Source organism: Garra rufa, chromosome 1, assembly GCF_049309525.1.
Source record: "Garra rufa chromosome 1, GarRuf1.0, whole genome shotgun sequence".
NCBI classification, from domain to species: domain Eukaryota; kingdom Metazoa; phylum Chordata; class Actinopteri; order Cypriniformes; family Cyprinidae; genus Garra; species Garra rufa.
In genome coordinates this window covers 25,779,473-25,796,408 of record NC_133361.1, presented here as the reverse complement: position 1 = coordinate 25,796,408, position 16,936 = coordinate 25,779,473, and the positions used below count along the sequence as shown (strand labels likewise).

Here is a 16,936-nt window from a genome sequence, read left to right as displayed (position 1 = left end):
ATGTAAATATATACAATGCATGTAAATATTTTCAAAATATATACTGTATGCATGCATCTCCATATACATATATAATTTATATACACAGCACACACATATATTATGTACACAAAAACATTTATTTTGGATGCAATTAATCGTTACTCAGCACTAAATTTGATATGTAACTGATATTTATGTATTATATAATATATGCATTTATTTTCTAAGACAAAATGCAGAATTAAAACTATTTAAAATCAGGTCTGCATAGCAGTTATCAGACATTTACACAATATCATATCAGTCATAAAAAGTAATATTGGTGATCTCGTGATAAAGTAGTACATTAGGGTGGTAAATACTCAACAATATTTCATATTAAATATGTTTTTTGTTTCAGTTAAATTTAGTATTCCTTAGTCAAAAGTAGAAATAACTAATTGAAAAAGCTCTGCATATCAGTTATCGCAAAAAGTATCTCTAACATTAGATAGATAGATAGATAGATAGATAGATAGATAGATAGATAGATAGATAGATAGATGTGTGGGAGGGTGTGTGTATGTGTGGCAGAGAGAGAGAGAGAGAGAGAGAGAGAGAGAGAGAGAGAGAGAGAGAGAGAGAGAGAGAGATTGGGAAGGGTTATGTTCTTATCGTGTCAGATAAGTAAAAAACAATGCAAATCACTTCTTTTCTCACGGTGCGCTTCATTTAAATAACACGAGCAACACGAACAACAAACTTGATCTCCCATTAAGTTCATTAACGCTCATAAATCTAAACATAAAGCCACTCAAGACAATCATCTTATGCAATACGATGAACAACGACGATAACTCACATCTAAAGCATGCACTTCCGACTACCCAAGTCTTATTAGATCACCACCTGTGATCGGTAAGTTGTTCCATCAGAGCACTTTACCTTATAGACATTTTCCGTAATGCGGTGGACCTCGTCGGTACGAGACATTGTGAAATCTTCAGTTAAAACCATAAACGGTGTTGGGCTGAACGTGATGTGTTATCCGAACAGTGGGTCTGTGTGATGAGGGTCAGCTGCAGATCCGTGCTCCGATCCACAGGAGTCTGATCTCAGTTCAACAGTACCGTGCGGAGGCAATGGAATGGAGGAGGGGCTTACAAAACTAGCGCCGCCCCGTGTTCTAAAACGCGCCCTGGGGGGCGTGGCTATGGTATACCTGCGCCCGCCTCCTCCAGGATGTAAATGGTCTAACACCTACTTACAGTGTTACAGTTTAAAACATTTTTTTTTCTATTTGAATATATTTTTAAATGTAATTTATTGGTGTGATGATACATCAAACTTTTTCGCATCATTACTTAAGTATCACACGATCCTTCTTTGTAACAAAATATCTTTACACTTTCTGAGAGTGGACTTTTGCAATGTTCACATTAAACGTGTATCACATTATAGACCTGGAAACATTTTAAATTGTATTTAACACTTGATATTTTTAGGTTTTCCATGGCTGTGAGAGCCAGGGGAAAACCTTCATTAGAGTATTAGGTCTAAAGATAAACGCATATACATATATGAATATACATGCATCCATACATGAACAGAATGTTTACATGAATCGCAAACTGAGCCATCGGAAGAGGATTGGCAGTTGTGCATCTGTCAGCACAGATTTATTTCCTCCCAATTAGTGATATTTAGAGCCCCCTGCTGGTCATGACATGCTAACACACATCTGCAACAGCCAAATGAACGTAAACTCTTTCTCTTTGAACGTAAACTGTACTTGAACAGGTTTATAAAGCACATTTTTCTATACTCATAAACGGTTACTCCCTATAATTCATTCAAAATGAACGAACGAATTAATCGTTTACAATCGATCCATCATGACTAATCAGCTAGTCTGTCAGAAGTTAAAACAGAACACTGCTTAAACAATGCTACCGTCTAATTTATAGACGTGATAGGTTGCAATGAAAAGATACTAGGCTAAAATGTAGTATTATGTAAATGTACAATTGGGTTAACTTTTTGGGGGAAATAAAAACAGTCATGTTTACTAGCGCCACATAAAAGCGCTCGTTCTTCATAGTTTGTTAAATTTATTTCAACTAAATCATGTGAATTGATGTGTAGCCTACTGACATTTTTGCTTATAGCAAACTTACCAAAACTAACAAAGGTTGATTTTAGTTGAAACACATTTTTAAAAAATACTGTAAACTCAATAATACTGCAACAACAGCATTTCTATTCTACAGTGCCTTGCAAAAGTATTCATACCCCCTTTTTTCATATTTTCATGTCTTAGGATAAACTGCTTTAAATTACCTTTTCCCCCTACATCACTCTACGCTCAATACACCATAATGGCATAGCAAAAATGGTCTTTAAACACTATCTGGGACAGCTGAAATTTAGTTTAGGGGCATTCATATTGCTTCTGGATGTTACTACACTTTGAGTAAAGTTAACCTGTGGCAAATTCAATTGAATGGTCATGATCTGGAAAGACACACACGTCTTAATAACAGCTGGAAATGCATGTCAGAGCAAAAACCAAGCCCTAAGGTCAAAAAAGCTGCCTGTATCTCAAAAACAGGATTGGATCAAGCCACACATCTGAAGAAGAGTTCAGATTTGTTTGTTTGTTTGTTTGTTTGCTGCATTGAAGGTTCACAGAAGTATGTAGCCTTCAATATCCATAATGGAAGGAGTTTGGAACAACTAGGACTCTAGAGCTGGCATCCTGGCCAAACTGAGCAATTGATGGAGAAGGGCCTTGGTGACCAAGAATGTGATGATCACTCTAGTTGAGCTCCATGAGCATATGCAGAGATAGGCGAAACCTACAGAAGAACAAACATCACTGCAATGCTCCACTGATCTAGGCGTTATGAAGGTATGGCAAAATTTCAATCCTGTCCTCAGTCAAGACACATTAAAAAACATTCGGAATTTGCACAAAAGCACCTGAAGGAACCCTGGACTGTGAGACACTGCTTACCGTAAGAGTACCATCCCAACAATAAAGTGTGCTGGTAGCAGCCTCTTGCTGTGGGGCTGTTTTTCAGCAGTAGGGACTGAGGGACTCGTCAGAGTACAAAAAAAAGCTCAATGAGGTTAGGCTATACTGAGATAGCCTTAAAGAAAAGCCACTGTAGCGCATTCAGAACCTCAGGCTGGGCAGAAGGTTCACCTTCCAACAGAACAATGACTCTAAGCACACAGCATGAGTGGCTTATATACAGTAGACAACTCTGTGAATGTCCTTGATTGTCTCAGCCCGAGCTCGAGCCCGGGCCTGAACCCAATCAAGTATTTCTGAAGAAACCTGAAAATGTGTGTCTGACAGAGCTTGAGAGGAGAAGAAAAGAATGGCAGATAATTGCCAAATGCTGATGAGCAAAGCATACCTAAAATGACTTGAGGCTGTAAAGGTGCTTCAGCTAAGTACATACGAGTTTTTTAGTTTTAGTAAATTTACAAAGCTGTGGCAATTCTGTTTTTGCTTTATCATTATGGTTTATGGAGTGCAGATCAATGTGGAAAAAAGTAATTTAAAGCAATTTAACATAAGGCAGCAACATAACAAAACATGAAAAAAAATGAAGGGGTATGAATATTTTCGCAAGCCACTGTACATTGTTTGACCAACTTTTATTTTTCCTGACATTTCAAGTCTTTTGCAATTACGTAAAAGTAAATATTATTAATATAAATTTAAATATTTAAAAATATATATGTTGCAATATAAAAAAATAGTATAGCCAATTAGAATAAATACATAAGGGTAACAAGAAATTGTCTATTACTTTTTCTTGACATTACATTTCTTTCTATTACTTTAAGTCTGAAAAATCAAAAATGTAAAATTCCTTGACATTTTCAAGTTTTCAATGACCATTCAATGAACACTGATTCTGATGCATGTCTATTAAATACCCTATGAAAGCCTTTTTTCTGCCAATTATATTCCCCTAGCTCTTCCTTTCATTAAAAACAAAGTGATGAGCCAGGCTGTAGGATCAAACGCTACGCTGCCAGCATCTCTCGCTCCGGCTTGATTTGTGCCTCTTTTCTTTCTGCAAAGACACAGAGCACAAAGCGAGTGACAGAAAGCAATCAAAAGCCAAATAAGAGCGCCATGTCATTCTTTCACACAGTGCTGTGTTTGACAGTACTAAAACAACACCTGTCTCCCCCGTAGGCACCGCTGGGAATGGATCTGTGGGTAATTCTGGAAGGGCTATGTCTTCTCCCTGCCCAGGATGAAGAGAGTAGCATTAGATCCGACACGGGCTACGCACAACTAGCGAGCGATGATAAAGACAGTATATCTGGCAGCACGGATGACAGGTAAAGGTCTCCACACCTGAGTGATGGCCTCCAGCTCTGCTAACACAGCATCTTCATCCTCCGCTGTCCAAGAACCTGCCAGCAGTTCATCAATTTGCTTTAAAGGAGGAAGTTATAAGAAGCAGTTAGAGATTCGAAGCAATAAAAACCAGGAAAGAGCAGTATGGCCAATGTCCAGGACTGCGTTTCCCAAAAGCATCATAAGCCTAGGTAGATCGTAGAACCATTGCCACCAATGGTCTCTACAATCAATTTAGCTCATGACGCTTTTGAGAAACGCAGCCTGGGTCTATAATAGCAGGAAGGGAAGTTTGAACTGAACAGAATTTTCTGAATAGTAAATAAGGATAGTTTTCAGCAAAAATAAATATCACCCCATTGTTTACTCACCCTCAAGCCATCCTAGGTGTATATGACTTTCTTCTTTCAGACAAATAAAGTAAGAGTTATATAAAAAAAATGTACTGGCTCTTCCATTTTTTATAATGGCAGTGAATAGCTGTTGAGATTTTGAAGTCCAATAAAGTGCATCCATCCATTATAAAAAGTACTGTACACAGTTTCAGGGGTTAATAAAGGCTTTCAAATGTGTTTGTGTAAGAAAGATATCCATATTTAAAACTTTATAAAACTGTAATCTAGTTTCTGCTCTCACATTAACGAGAGAGTGATGTTCCAGTGGTGTTTTTCTTACATCGATTTGCTTCAAAAAGCAGAAAGCTTTCATTAACCCCCCTGAAGCCGTCTGGAGCACTTTTTATTATGGATGGATTCACTTCATTGGACTTTAAAATCTCAACAGCCATTCACTGCCATTATAAAGCTTGGAAGAGCCAGGACATTTTTTAATTTAATTCTGATTGTATTCATCTAAAAGAAGAAAGTCATATACAGTACACCTAGGATGGCTTGAGAGTGAGTAGATCATTGGAAAAACTTTCATTTTTGGCTGAACTATTTTCTATTTAAATATATTTAAAAGGAATTTATTCCTGTGATGCAAAGCTGAACAGCATCATTACTCCAGTCTTTTTCACTTCATGAGTGGACTGTTACTTTTGATCAATTGAATGCATACTTACTGAATAACACTACTATTTTTTTTAACTTTGTATATCACATTAAAGAAATAGATCACTTCCAGAATGAAAATGTACAAATAATGTGCTCACCCACTTGTTATCCAAGATGTTCATGTCTTTTTTTCTTCAGTCATAAAAAAATTATGTTTTTTGAGGAAAGCATTTCAGGATTTCTCTTCATATAATGGATATATTTGGTGCCCATGAGTTTGAACTTCCAAAATGCAGTTTAAATGCAGCTTTAAATGGCTCTAAATGATCCCAGCCGAGGAAGAAGGGTCTTATCTAGTGAAACAATAAGCTATTTTCCAAAAAAATTACAATTTATATACTTTTTAACTGCAAACGTTCATCTTGGTCTAGCTCTGCGTGAACTCTGTGTATTCCTGTTTATGACAGTTAGGGTATGTCGAAAAATTCTGGTCTCATTTTCTCCTCCAACTTCAAAATCATCCTACATTGCTGCAGAAGTACCAACCCAGTGTTTACAAAGTGACCATGCAAAGAAGGTCAAACACCCTTTCCAAAAAAAAAAAAAGGTCAAACAGGAATGTAAGACGATTTTGAAGTTAGAGGAGAAAATGAGATGGGAGTTTTTCGACATACCCTGACTGTCATAAACAGGAGTACACAGAGTTCACGCAGAGCTAGACAAGATGAGTATTTGCAGTTAAAGAGTATATAAACTGAATATATATATATATATATATATATATTTTTTTTTTTTTAGAAAACAGCTGATTGTTTTGCTAGATAAGACCCTTGTTCTGGGATCATCAAACTCAGGGGTACTGTTGAAGTCCATCATATGGAGAGAAATCCTAAAATATTTTCCTCAAAAACCATAATTTATTTACGACTGTAGAAAGAAAGACATGAACATCTTGGATGACAAGGGGGTGAGTACATTATCTGTAAATTTTTGTTCTGGAAGTGAACTACTTTAACTATAGTCATGTTTCTTCAATATAAATGCCATTTGGTTTTGTTTCATTGTGTTATGTACTGTAACACAATGTGTTTTATACATTTCTAAGTGTTTTATGTCTATTTAGCATTGCTCTGAATGTTAAGTGGACTGAATTTGACTTATAACCTTCTGATACTCAGTGGCCTCCTGCGTCTCCTCCAGTATTCTCTCCACCTCCTCGATAGACATGACCTGATAAAGAAAAAAAGATCAATCTAAGGCAAAAAAAAAAAAATCATAACTTTAGTTAAATGCTCACAACAGTTTAATAAATAACTTTTTATATATTCATAACATTATTGACCCTTCGCTAACCTCCACCCCCATTTGGTTACTCACAAAAACAAGCCCTACAGAACCTCCCACAGAAATGAATCAGTCAACAGTGCAGATTTCAGTAAATTGTGCTCATATAAAGCAGTGGAAAAGGTGTTATTCTGATATGGGCTGCAACGTGATAAGAATTATGTTATGTCATAATATTCCTACAAGACACGATACTATGAACTTACTTTCACCTATACTGTGACTTGAAACAATACATATTGTACATTACCACTCAAAAATTCTGGGTCAGAAAAAGTGCATTTAATTGATCAAAAGTGACATTTCCAAAATATTTCTTTCAAATAAACGCTGTTCTTCTGAATTTTCTGTTTATCAAATAATCCTGAAAAATGTATCACGTTTCCACAAAAACATTAAGCAGCAAGACTAATAATTAATATTTCTTGAGCAGCAAATCAGCATATTAGAATGATTTCTAAAGGATCATGTGACACTCAAGACTTGAGTAATGATGCTGAAAATTCAGCTTTACGTCACAGGAATAAATGACATTTTAAAATATATTACAATAGAAAACAGTTATTTTAAATTGTAATAATAGTTGACAATATTACTGTTTTAACTGTATTTTTGATCACATAAATGAAGCCTTGGTAACCATAAGAGACTTCTTTCAAAAACATTCTTACTGACCCCAAACTTTTAAACAGTATAGAAACAGGAAGATCCGGAGGGTGAAAACTTTTGGAAGATAAGAGTGAATGTAACTTATTTTCTTCTGGAAAACATGTAAGTATCTTTTTTAGCTTCTAAAGGGCGGTACTAAATTAAAAAAAATATGATATTTTGGAAAAAATAAGAAAAATGTAGGCCTACACATCTTCATTCTGTTCAAAAGTTTACACCCCCGGCTCTTAATGCATAATTTTTCCTTCTAAAGCATCAGTGAGCATTTGAACCTTCTGTAATAGTTGCATATGAGTCTCTCAGTTGCCCTCAGTGTGAAAAGATGGATCTCAAAATCATACAGTCATTGCTGGAAAAGGTTAAAATACACAAAAATGCTGAAAAACCGAAATATTCCTGCAGGATTTTTCTAAAGAACAGCGGGATTATTCAGGAAACAACACAGTATTATACAAAATGTATTTACTTTGTAGCAAATCTTAGTGTTCTTATTCATGTTCTACATGTTTATTTAGTAATCTTATATAAAAAAGCAGCAAAAGCTTGTCTCAAAATATAATGAAAAGAGACAGGTACTAATAGGCAGTTTTATCCTGTTGTTGATGTCGAGGGGTTCTGGAGATTCCAAGACGAAGACGGGCATGCTGTAATCTAAGAGTTTTATGTTTAAGCCTTTAATCCTACAACAATGTCCAACAGTTCTCAAAACCTGCTGCTACTAACTAAACCGCCCACCGCACAACACCAAACAGACCAATGAATCATCTTGGCTCCTAATAACAGCATTTAACACGACCGATAATTGATTACTAAGCTGCTGCAGGTGCATTCACTTGTTACAATACAGCAAATCTGTAATTTGAACTAGACTTACATTTACATGTATCAAATTTGCACTTTTTTTCCAAAGCGACTTATAGTTGTGGAATACAACAAGCGATTTATCATAAGATGGCAATAAACACGAGAAGTGCCTGCTGTTATAAGGTTTCATCATCGCTCAAAATAGTCAAAGCTAGGGATAATAATAAAGATAATAATATAGAAAAAAGTAAAGGCATAGAATTGTTTTTTATGATAAGGCAGTTAGATGCTCATGGAAGAGATGAGTTTTCAGTTGTTTTTGTGAGGTTGTGAGGGATTCAGCTGTGTGGACTTACCTCATGCATTTGTTTGAGACAGTCATTCCCAGCCTTTAAACCTTCGATGACGTTTTTTTCAATCTGAACAAATTCAATATCTTGAACCTGGACGAGGCATAATCAAAATATAATTCATATTGCTCATGTCTTGTAACAACCTTTAAAATATGATGAAGCAAAGAAAGAAAGAAAACAAACAAACAGAAGATTAGAATAATTAAAATGTTTTAAATGTTACTGTTTTGTTATTTTACTGTATTTTTGATCAAACAAATGCAGGGTTCTTTCAAAAACATAAAATCTTAATTATTGTGTTTATTTTTAGCATTTTAATTTAGAGAATTTAATTCAATCATGATATAGAATTACTATAAATAATAAATTAAAATACTTTTATTTTCTTTATTTTATATTTAATTTAGATTTATTTTAGCATTTTTAATTTACTTTAGAGTTAAATTATTATTACTGTAAATAATTTATTTAATGTAAAGTTTTTTAAATTAAATATTTAGTAATATATTTAAAATATGCTTTTTGTATTTTATGTTTAATCTTGATTGTGTTTTTTAGCATTTTAATTTAGAGAATTTAATTTATTAGACAAGATATATATAATTACCATAAATAATGAATTGTTAATAAATAATAACTATTTTTTAGCGTGTAATTTAATTTAGAGTTTAAATACTTTTACTGTAAATAATTTAATGTTTTTTATATGAAATATTTTTTAAATTTTTTTGTATTTTATGTTTCATCCTCAATTTGGTTTTTAGCATTTTAATTAAGAGAATTTATTAAACATGAATAATTAATTATATTTCTATTTTCATTCTTTCATATTAAATTTATTTTTAGCATTTTAATTTAGAGTTAAATTACTATTACTGTAAATAATTTGTTTAATGTAATGCATTTAATATTAAATATTTTGTAATAAATTTAAAATATATTTTTTGTATTTTATTTTTAATCTTGATTGTGTTTTTTAGCATTTTAATTTAGAGAATTTTGTTTATTGACGTGTAATTACCATAATTAATTGAAATACTTTTATTTTCATAATTTTTTAGCATTTAATTACTATTACTGTAAATAATTTAATGTATAGTTTTTTATATGAAATATTTTTAATATATATATTTTGTATTTTATGTTTCATCTTCAATTTGTGTTTTTAGGATTTTATTTTAGAGAATTTATCAAAAATGATTAATTAATTATATTTCTTTTTTCATTATTTTATATTTTTTATTTTTTAGCATTTTAACTCAATTTAGAGTTAAATTACTATTACTGTAAATAGTTTATTTAATGTAACGTTTTTAATATTATATATATATATATATATATATATATATATATTGCATTTTGTTTCATCTTCAATTTGTGTTTTTAGCATTTTACTTTTAGAGAATTTATTAAAAAATATGAATTAATTATAATTTTATTTTCATTATTTTATATTTAATTTAGATTTTTAGTGTTTTAATTTATTTTAGAGTTTAATTACTATTACTGTAAATAATTTTAATGCATAGTTTTTTATATGAAATATTTTAATATATATTTTTTGTATTTTATGTTTTAACTTTAATTTTGTGTTTTAGGCAATTTATTCTAAAGAATTTATTAAACATGATTAATTTCATTATTTTATATTGAATTTAGATTTTTTTAGCATTTTAATTTAGAAAATTTAATTTATTAGACTATTTTCATTATTATTTTCAAGCATTTAATTTAATTTAGAGTTAAATTAATATTACTGTAAATAATTGAATGTATAGTTTTTTATATAAAATATTTTTAGTAATTTTCTTTTGTATATCTTCGATTTGTTTTTAGCATTTTATTTTAGAGGATTTAAAAACAAGATGAATTAATTCTGTTTCTATTGTTATTGTTTTATATTTAATTTAATTTTTAGCATTTTAATTGAGTTTAGAGTTATATTGCTATTACTGTAAATAATTTAATGTATAGGTTTTTATATGATTTTTTTTAAATTTGTATTTTACGTTTCATCTTCAATTTGTGTTTTTAGCATTTTATTTTAGAGAATTTAAACATGATTAATTAATTATATTTCTATTTTCGTTATTTTATATTAAATTTGGATTTATTTTGTTATTTTAATTCATAGCTTTTTATATTATAGTTATAATTTATACTTTTATAAACTTACTTTTAGATATGATATTATATATATATATATAATAGAATTAAATATAATATAATATATAATAATAATATAAATTGTATTTAAAATTTCTAAAAAAAAAAAAAAAAAAAGTTTTTAAAATTATATTTTAAAATAAATTAAAGTAAAAACCCTAATAATATTTCACAATATGACTATTTTTGATCAAACTAATGCAGGGAATTCTTTCAAAAACATTTAAAACATCCTAATTATTGCAAACATTTGACCAGTAGTGTTTCCAATCAGATTTAATACCTTCAAATCACATCAAGTAAACCCACCATGTGCTCCAGGTTGTCTATCTGGATGTCTGTCTTGTCCAGCAGCTGATCCTGGTAGCGTTTCTTCTTGAGCAGCAGAAGAGCTCGCCTGTGAAATGCATGAATCACACGTGTTAATCAATCTGTTAAACCAAAATCTCTTTTGCCGTGTACGGTGCAGATGGCACCACGTCAGCACAATAAAGGCACTGTGCATTGGGTGATCAACTATCATATGTGTTAGCATTACATAATGAGTGCACTTGTATGGGTGTAATCTGAAATGTCTTACTCCTTCTTGCCATCCTTCAGGAGCTGTTTGGCCAGACGCCTCTCTTTCTCCAGCTGTAATGTGATTTTCTTCTGATATTGCTTCAGTTTATCTCTCTGCTGTTTCAGTTGCTGTGATCCAGTGACAGGATGTAATGCACAAACATGACAGTTCACTTCACATTCATAAAAATGTCAATTCTCCAGTAAGATGAACAAACAGCTGTCAAAACATGATAAATACCGTTCCTGTGTTGTGATAAATAAGACAAGAGACTCCTTTCAAAAAGACAGAATATAGTCTAACCTGCCTGATTTGAAGACCTCCCATTGTGCAACACAATATTCAAAGGCCCTCACATATACTCTAGGCTAACATATTTTTTTTTTTTTTTACTGTTTGTTTGTATACTGTCTGTTCAGCTCATTTTGTGATTCCAGGACTATGTTCTTCATTATTGAAGAGGGGAATGCATCTTGATTTAGAGCTGGGCGGTATGACCAAAAATTTATATCACGGTATTTTTCAAAATTATACGGTATCACGGTATATGACGGTATTTTTTTTTTTCATGCATGACTAGGTGTTAACCACATTTCCTAATAAATTAGAGAATAATTACTGCAGTATATTGGCTTACATTGACCGGACTAGTATTAACCCAGGTTTGATTGGTCTCACAAAATGCTGCTGTTCACAAAGAAGTGACAGTGGCACTCATAATTGTAATGAGGTGAAGAAATCAGAATTCATGATTTGCAGTCAAAATACACAACACTTTATTGTGCATTCTTCACAAGTTCACATTTACAAGTCTACGCGTTTCTCTTCCAGCAGGAGGCGCTGTCAGAATGGTAGTATACAAAGTAGCGCAACAAATGATTTTGAAACGTGCAGCGCTCATATTTATTCAATGGATAGCCTTTTGAAGTTTCATCGCAATTCTTGTCTTTCAGTCCCCACATTTTAGACCACCTGAAATCATAATTATGACTTTCATAACCCCCTAATAACACTGCAGTCATCAATGAAAATTAAGAGCTTTATTTAAGACTTTCAAAAACAAACCTTACACAAAATACGTTTATTTTTTATTTTTTTTCCCACCATGTTCGGGGCACAAGAAAAATATTAAGGGACTAAATTAATATCAGCATATGAAGTACAATCGTCTCTCATTGTCTGAAAGAATGCACATCAGATGCTGAAAGTCAGTTTTTACTTTCACTTTAACATATTGATCAGTTTCCACGTTGCTTGTGTGATATCCATTGGCTTTAAAACATAAATATTAATAAAAAAATACAGTATATATAAAAGACATATCTTTAAAATATTGCGACGTAACACCAACGTAAAGCCATTGTTTTTCTCTCACTGAAAGCTACATCTGTCTGCGCACAATGCGCCGATCTCTGCTCTCATCACTGCAGACGCACCCCCTCTTGAAATTTCGGCATTACAAGTTTTGCAAATCGCTAACCCTGGGTCTTTCTCAGATATACTGAAATACGTCCACACCTCAGATGTGTTGCTTCAGACAAGCACGTGCAAGCTGCGGTTTCTGTTTGCGTCAACATACGTGTTCCCAGCGCTTTGTACGCACACACTCACCGGTATTGGGGTATATGAAAAATGAATATCATTAAAAAAAAAAACACCGGTATTCGGTATGAAAAGGTATACCGCCCAGCCCTATCTTGATTTTGTTTTTAGCATTTTAATTTAATTTACTATAATTTATGTAATGTAATTTTTTTAATGAAATTTTGTATTATATGTTTCATCTTGATTGTTTTTTAACATTTTATTTGAGAGAATTTCATTAATTAGACATGATATATAATTACCATAAATCATTCATTGAAATAATTTTATTTTTTGCATTTTAATTTTGAGTTAAATTACTACATGTCATGTATCTGGTCTTCCCTGTCATCATAAACTCTTGCACCACACTTCATGGACTTCATCCCCCATAAGCCACTGCACTAATCTCTGCATTCACCTGGCCCTTGTTTCTCACTGCTCTGATTAGTTCTCACAGCTGCACCTCATCACTCTGACTGCATTTAAGCCACTCACACACACAGCCACCTTGCGAAGTCTATTTGTTCCTATGGTCATTATTCTAAGCGTGTTTCTCTGTGTTGGATTACCTGTGTATGACTCTGGACTGTTTACCCCGTTATTGATTCCTGCTGCCTGCCATTGCGACCACTGCTTGATTATTGAACTGTTTCCTGGATTACCTACGTTGTTCCTGTTTTCTGGCGTTTACTACTACCTGTTGACTATTCTAATAAAGCCTTGCAAATGGATCCGCACGTCTCTGACTCCTCCTTGTGACACTACAACTGTACATAATTAATTTAATGTAAAGGTTTTTTTTATATAAAAATATTTTGTATATTGTTTTATCTTGGTTTTGTCTTTTTTTAGCATTTTAATTTAGAGAATTTAATTTATTAGTCATTACACATACCATAAATAATTAATTTAAAACTTTGTCTTAAATCCTTGCATTTTTGCATTTTAATTAAATTTAGAAGTTAATTACTATTCATTAATTTATATAATTTATTTCATATAAAGTTTTTTTTTATCTGAAATATAATGTTTACATATTTTGAATATTTTTTGCTTTTTTCATCTAGCATTTACTTTAGCTTACTTTAAATTAAATTATTATTATTAAAAATTATTTTATCAAAATTTTAATACATTTAACTTTTTTGTATTTTATGCCTTATCTTGATTGGTTTTTTTTTTTAGCATTTTAGAATTTAATTATTAGACATGATGTATACTTACCATAAATAATTAATTGAAATACTTTTATTTTCATTATTTTATATTTCATTTATATTTTTTAAACATTTCTTTTGTAGTTTAATGACTATATATATATGAAGATAATTTAATATAAAGTTTTCATATGCAATAATGTAATATATATTTTAAATATATATTTTATCTAGCATTTTAATTTTAATTAAGTTAACTTTTTATGTGAATAACTTTTTAATGAAATTTTAAAATATATTTATTTATTTTTCTATTTCATGCCTTATCTTAACTGTGTATTTTATTATTTTTAGGTTTTTAAATTTTTTTTAGACAGGATATATAATTACTATAAATAATTAATTCAAACACTTATTTTATTTTATTTAATATTTCATTTTGGTTTGTTTTATAATTTAATATATATATATATATATATAAATATAATTATATAAAATTTAGAGTTAAATTACTATTACTGTAAATAATTTTTTAATCTAAAATTTTTTAAATATAAAATACATTTTGTATATTTTTTTAATATATTGATTTTGTGTTTTTTTAGCATTTTACTTTAGAGCATTTCATTTATTAGACATGATACATACTTACCATAAATAATTATATATTTGAATATATTAAATAACTGTATTGATAATCATTGTAAATAATACAGTAATTTTTTATATGAAATATTTTTATATATATTTAAAATATATTTTTTTATTTTTTTATTTCATGTTTCATCTTGATTTAGTGATTTTTAGCATTTTAGAGCATTCATTTATTAGACATTATAATTACCATAAATAATTATTGAAATACTTTTATTTTCATTACTTTATATTTCATTCAGATTTTTAAGCATTTTAACTTAATTTAGAGTTTAATTACTATTACTGTAAATGATTTAATGTAAAGTTTATATTAAATATTTTAACTATTACTGTAAATAATTTATTTGAGGTAAAGTTTTTTATATGAAATATTTTTAATATATTTAAAAAATATTAAACTTAAAATGTAATAAACATTAAATTATTATTATTTTCATCATCAGTTTTTTTTTTTTTTGGCTATTTCAATTTAATTTCGAGTTAAATTACTTTAATTAGAAATGATATAATAATATAGACCCATCATATCTAATAAATGAATTAATTAACATACTTGTAGTTAGTTGAGGCCCCCTGTTTGAGAACCACTATAGAATAATAGTTTATATTGGATACTATATAAATTGTATTATGCTTTTGTTGCTTATGGTATACAATAGATACTGATATTATATAATAGATGTGATTTTATTCTAATATACTATGTTCTATACCATGCTATTTTATTCTATTCAATAATTCTATTCTATTCTATTCTATTTAGTTGATAAACTGATCTCCTCTATAACATACAGCACACTCTGAATCTGTTCCATTGTACTCAGTTTTATATCTATTCTATTGTGTTCCGTTTTAGTCTGTTCTACTCAGTACTACACTGGTTTCTATTGTGTGTTGTGTAAAGTAGGACAGCTGGTCTAATCCGCTCGTTCGCAGTTCAGTATGGTTGAATAGATTTCAAACGCACTGCTATATGTTGGCTTTCTATATCTACTTGTGTCTGTAAAGACACAACACAAACACTCTGTGAGTATGATGCTCATTGATTGATTCTTCTTACCAATATCGCCCTGTCCTGATCTGTCACTCGACTGGTGACTCGTCCCTGTCTGCCGAAAACATTTCCCATTGCGAATAAACCACATTCCCGCTTTACTTCTAATACTACATCTCATATGAAACACCAGCTACTCTTTACTTTAAAACACATGGAAACGATGAGGTCCGATACGTCAAGTGTAGAGCGGAGGATAGCGTGTTTTATTCAGCTGTGGCTCGATAAGCGCATTTAACGTCTGTGGGTGCAGCTGCGCCCTCTGCTGTCAATACAGCGACAATGCCCTAGTAATGTGACTGTTTGCAGCCCCCAATGTTTCCAAATTAACTGAAACCTTTAGTTTATGATATGCATTTTACATATTGATTAGGTCATTTTGGTGTAAATATACTGTTTTTTTTTTTTTTTTAATTTTAGCAATTCCAGTTATTTCAGTTATTTAGGTGGGTGTCATAGTTTAATATTTCCTCATAATTATTTTAAAATAATATTTGTTTAAATCCATAACCCTAAGTATGTGCAACATGCGTTAAAGAGCAATACTAATTATTTATCTATTACTTTATCTTGAATACTTTTGACCTCTACAAAATATAATTTGGTTAACTTAAAATATTTTTTTTTCTCTTCACACCAAACTACATTTTCACACAGCAAGAACTGAAATTAGAAATTAATGATACTTCAAATTAATGATTAATGCTACATTTTTTTCAGCCATGGGATTAAAAAAAAAGCTAATGTCCATTTTCAACTAGTTTTCAGATAGAGTTTATATCTGAGTTTATATCTCACAATTCAGATAAATTTTTTTATTGCAGTTCTGAGAATTGTGAGATATAAACTCAGAGATATAAACACGCAATTGTCATATAAACTTGTAATTCTAAGGAGAAAAAAAATCTGAATTGCAAGAAAAAAAAATGCAGCTACAGCTTTTATTTAAAATAACCCTCACAATTCAGAGAAAAAAGTCAGGATTATGGTAAACTCTGAAAAAAATTCTTAATTCTCTCACAAATCACCTTTTTTATTGCAATTCTGAGAAGTTGCAATTAGTTTTTATTTAAAAAATAAACCTATACAATTAATAGAAAAGTTTATGTCTCACAATTCAGACTTTTTTATCGCAATTCTGAGAACTGTGAGATATAAACAGATTTGTGGTATAAACTTGTAATTTTGAGGAAAAAAGTGAATTGCAAGATAAAAAGTTGCAATTACAATTTTTATAAAA

General features: G+C 30.6%; 2 protein-coding genes across 6 annotated transcripts in view; both read right to left on the bottom strand.

Moving 5' to 3' along the window:
* Nucleotides 1-1,091, bottom strand: part of baiap2a (BAR/IMD domain containing adaptor protein 2a) — a 125,121-nt gene extending 124,030 nt beyond the window's left edge. For all 5 annotated transcript variants that reach the window (XM_073837916.1, XM_073837923.1, XM_073837911.1 and 2 more), the window contains exon 1: nt 907-1,091. In XM_073837916.1, coding sequence (XP_073694017.1) covers nt 907-978 — 72 coding nt within the window. In that variant the 5' untranslated portion in view covers nt 979-1,091. The remainder of the gene's footprint in view (nt 1-906) is intronic.
* Nucleotides 1,092-3,613: 2,522 nt separating this feature from the next.
* Nucleotides 3,614-15,906, bottom strand: chmp6a (charged multivesicular body protein 6a). Its single transcript, XM_073849428.1, has 8 exons — nt 15,703-15,906; nt 11,260-11,369; nt 10,989-11,076; nt 8,517-8,603; nt 6,508-6,573; nt 4,346-4,426; nt 4,166-4,232; nt 3,614-4,055 (listed from the first exon to the last, which is right to left on the bottom strand). The coding sequence occupies exons 1-8, from the start codon at nt 15,769-15,771 to the stop codon at nt 4,006-4,008; spliced, it is 618 nt and encodes a 205-aa protein (XP_073705529.1). The 5' UTR covers nt 15,772-15,906; the 3' UTR covers nt 3,614-4,005.
* Nucleotides 15,907-16,936: the final 1,030 nt, after the last annotated feature.

Excerpts from the sequence above, each read along its gene's own strand:
- chmp6a (XM_073849428.1), bottom strand. The coding sequence starts at position 15,771 with ATGGGAAATGTTTTCGGCAGACAGGGACGAGTCACCAGTCGAGTGACA. Across the intron at positions 11,077-11,259 it reads CTGAAGGATGGCAAGAAGGA|GCGAGCTCTTCTGCTGCTCA; the intron begins GTAAGACATTTC and ends TGCATTTCACAG. Across the intron at positions 4,427-6,507 it reads AGGCCACTGAGTATCAGAAG|CAAATTGATGAACTGCTGGC; the intron begins GTTATAAGTCAA and ends CCTCCTTTAAAG.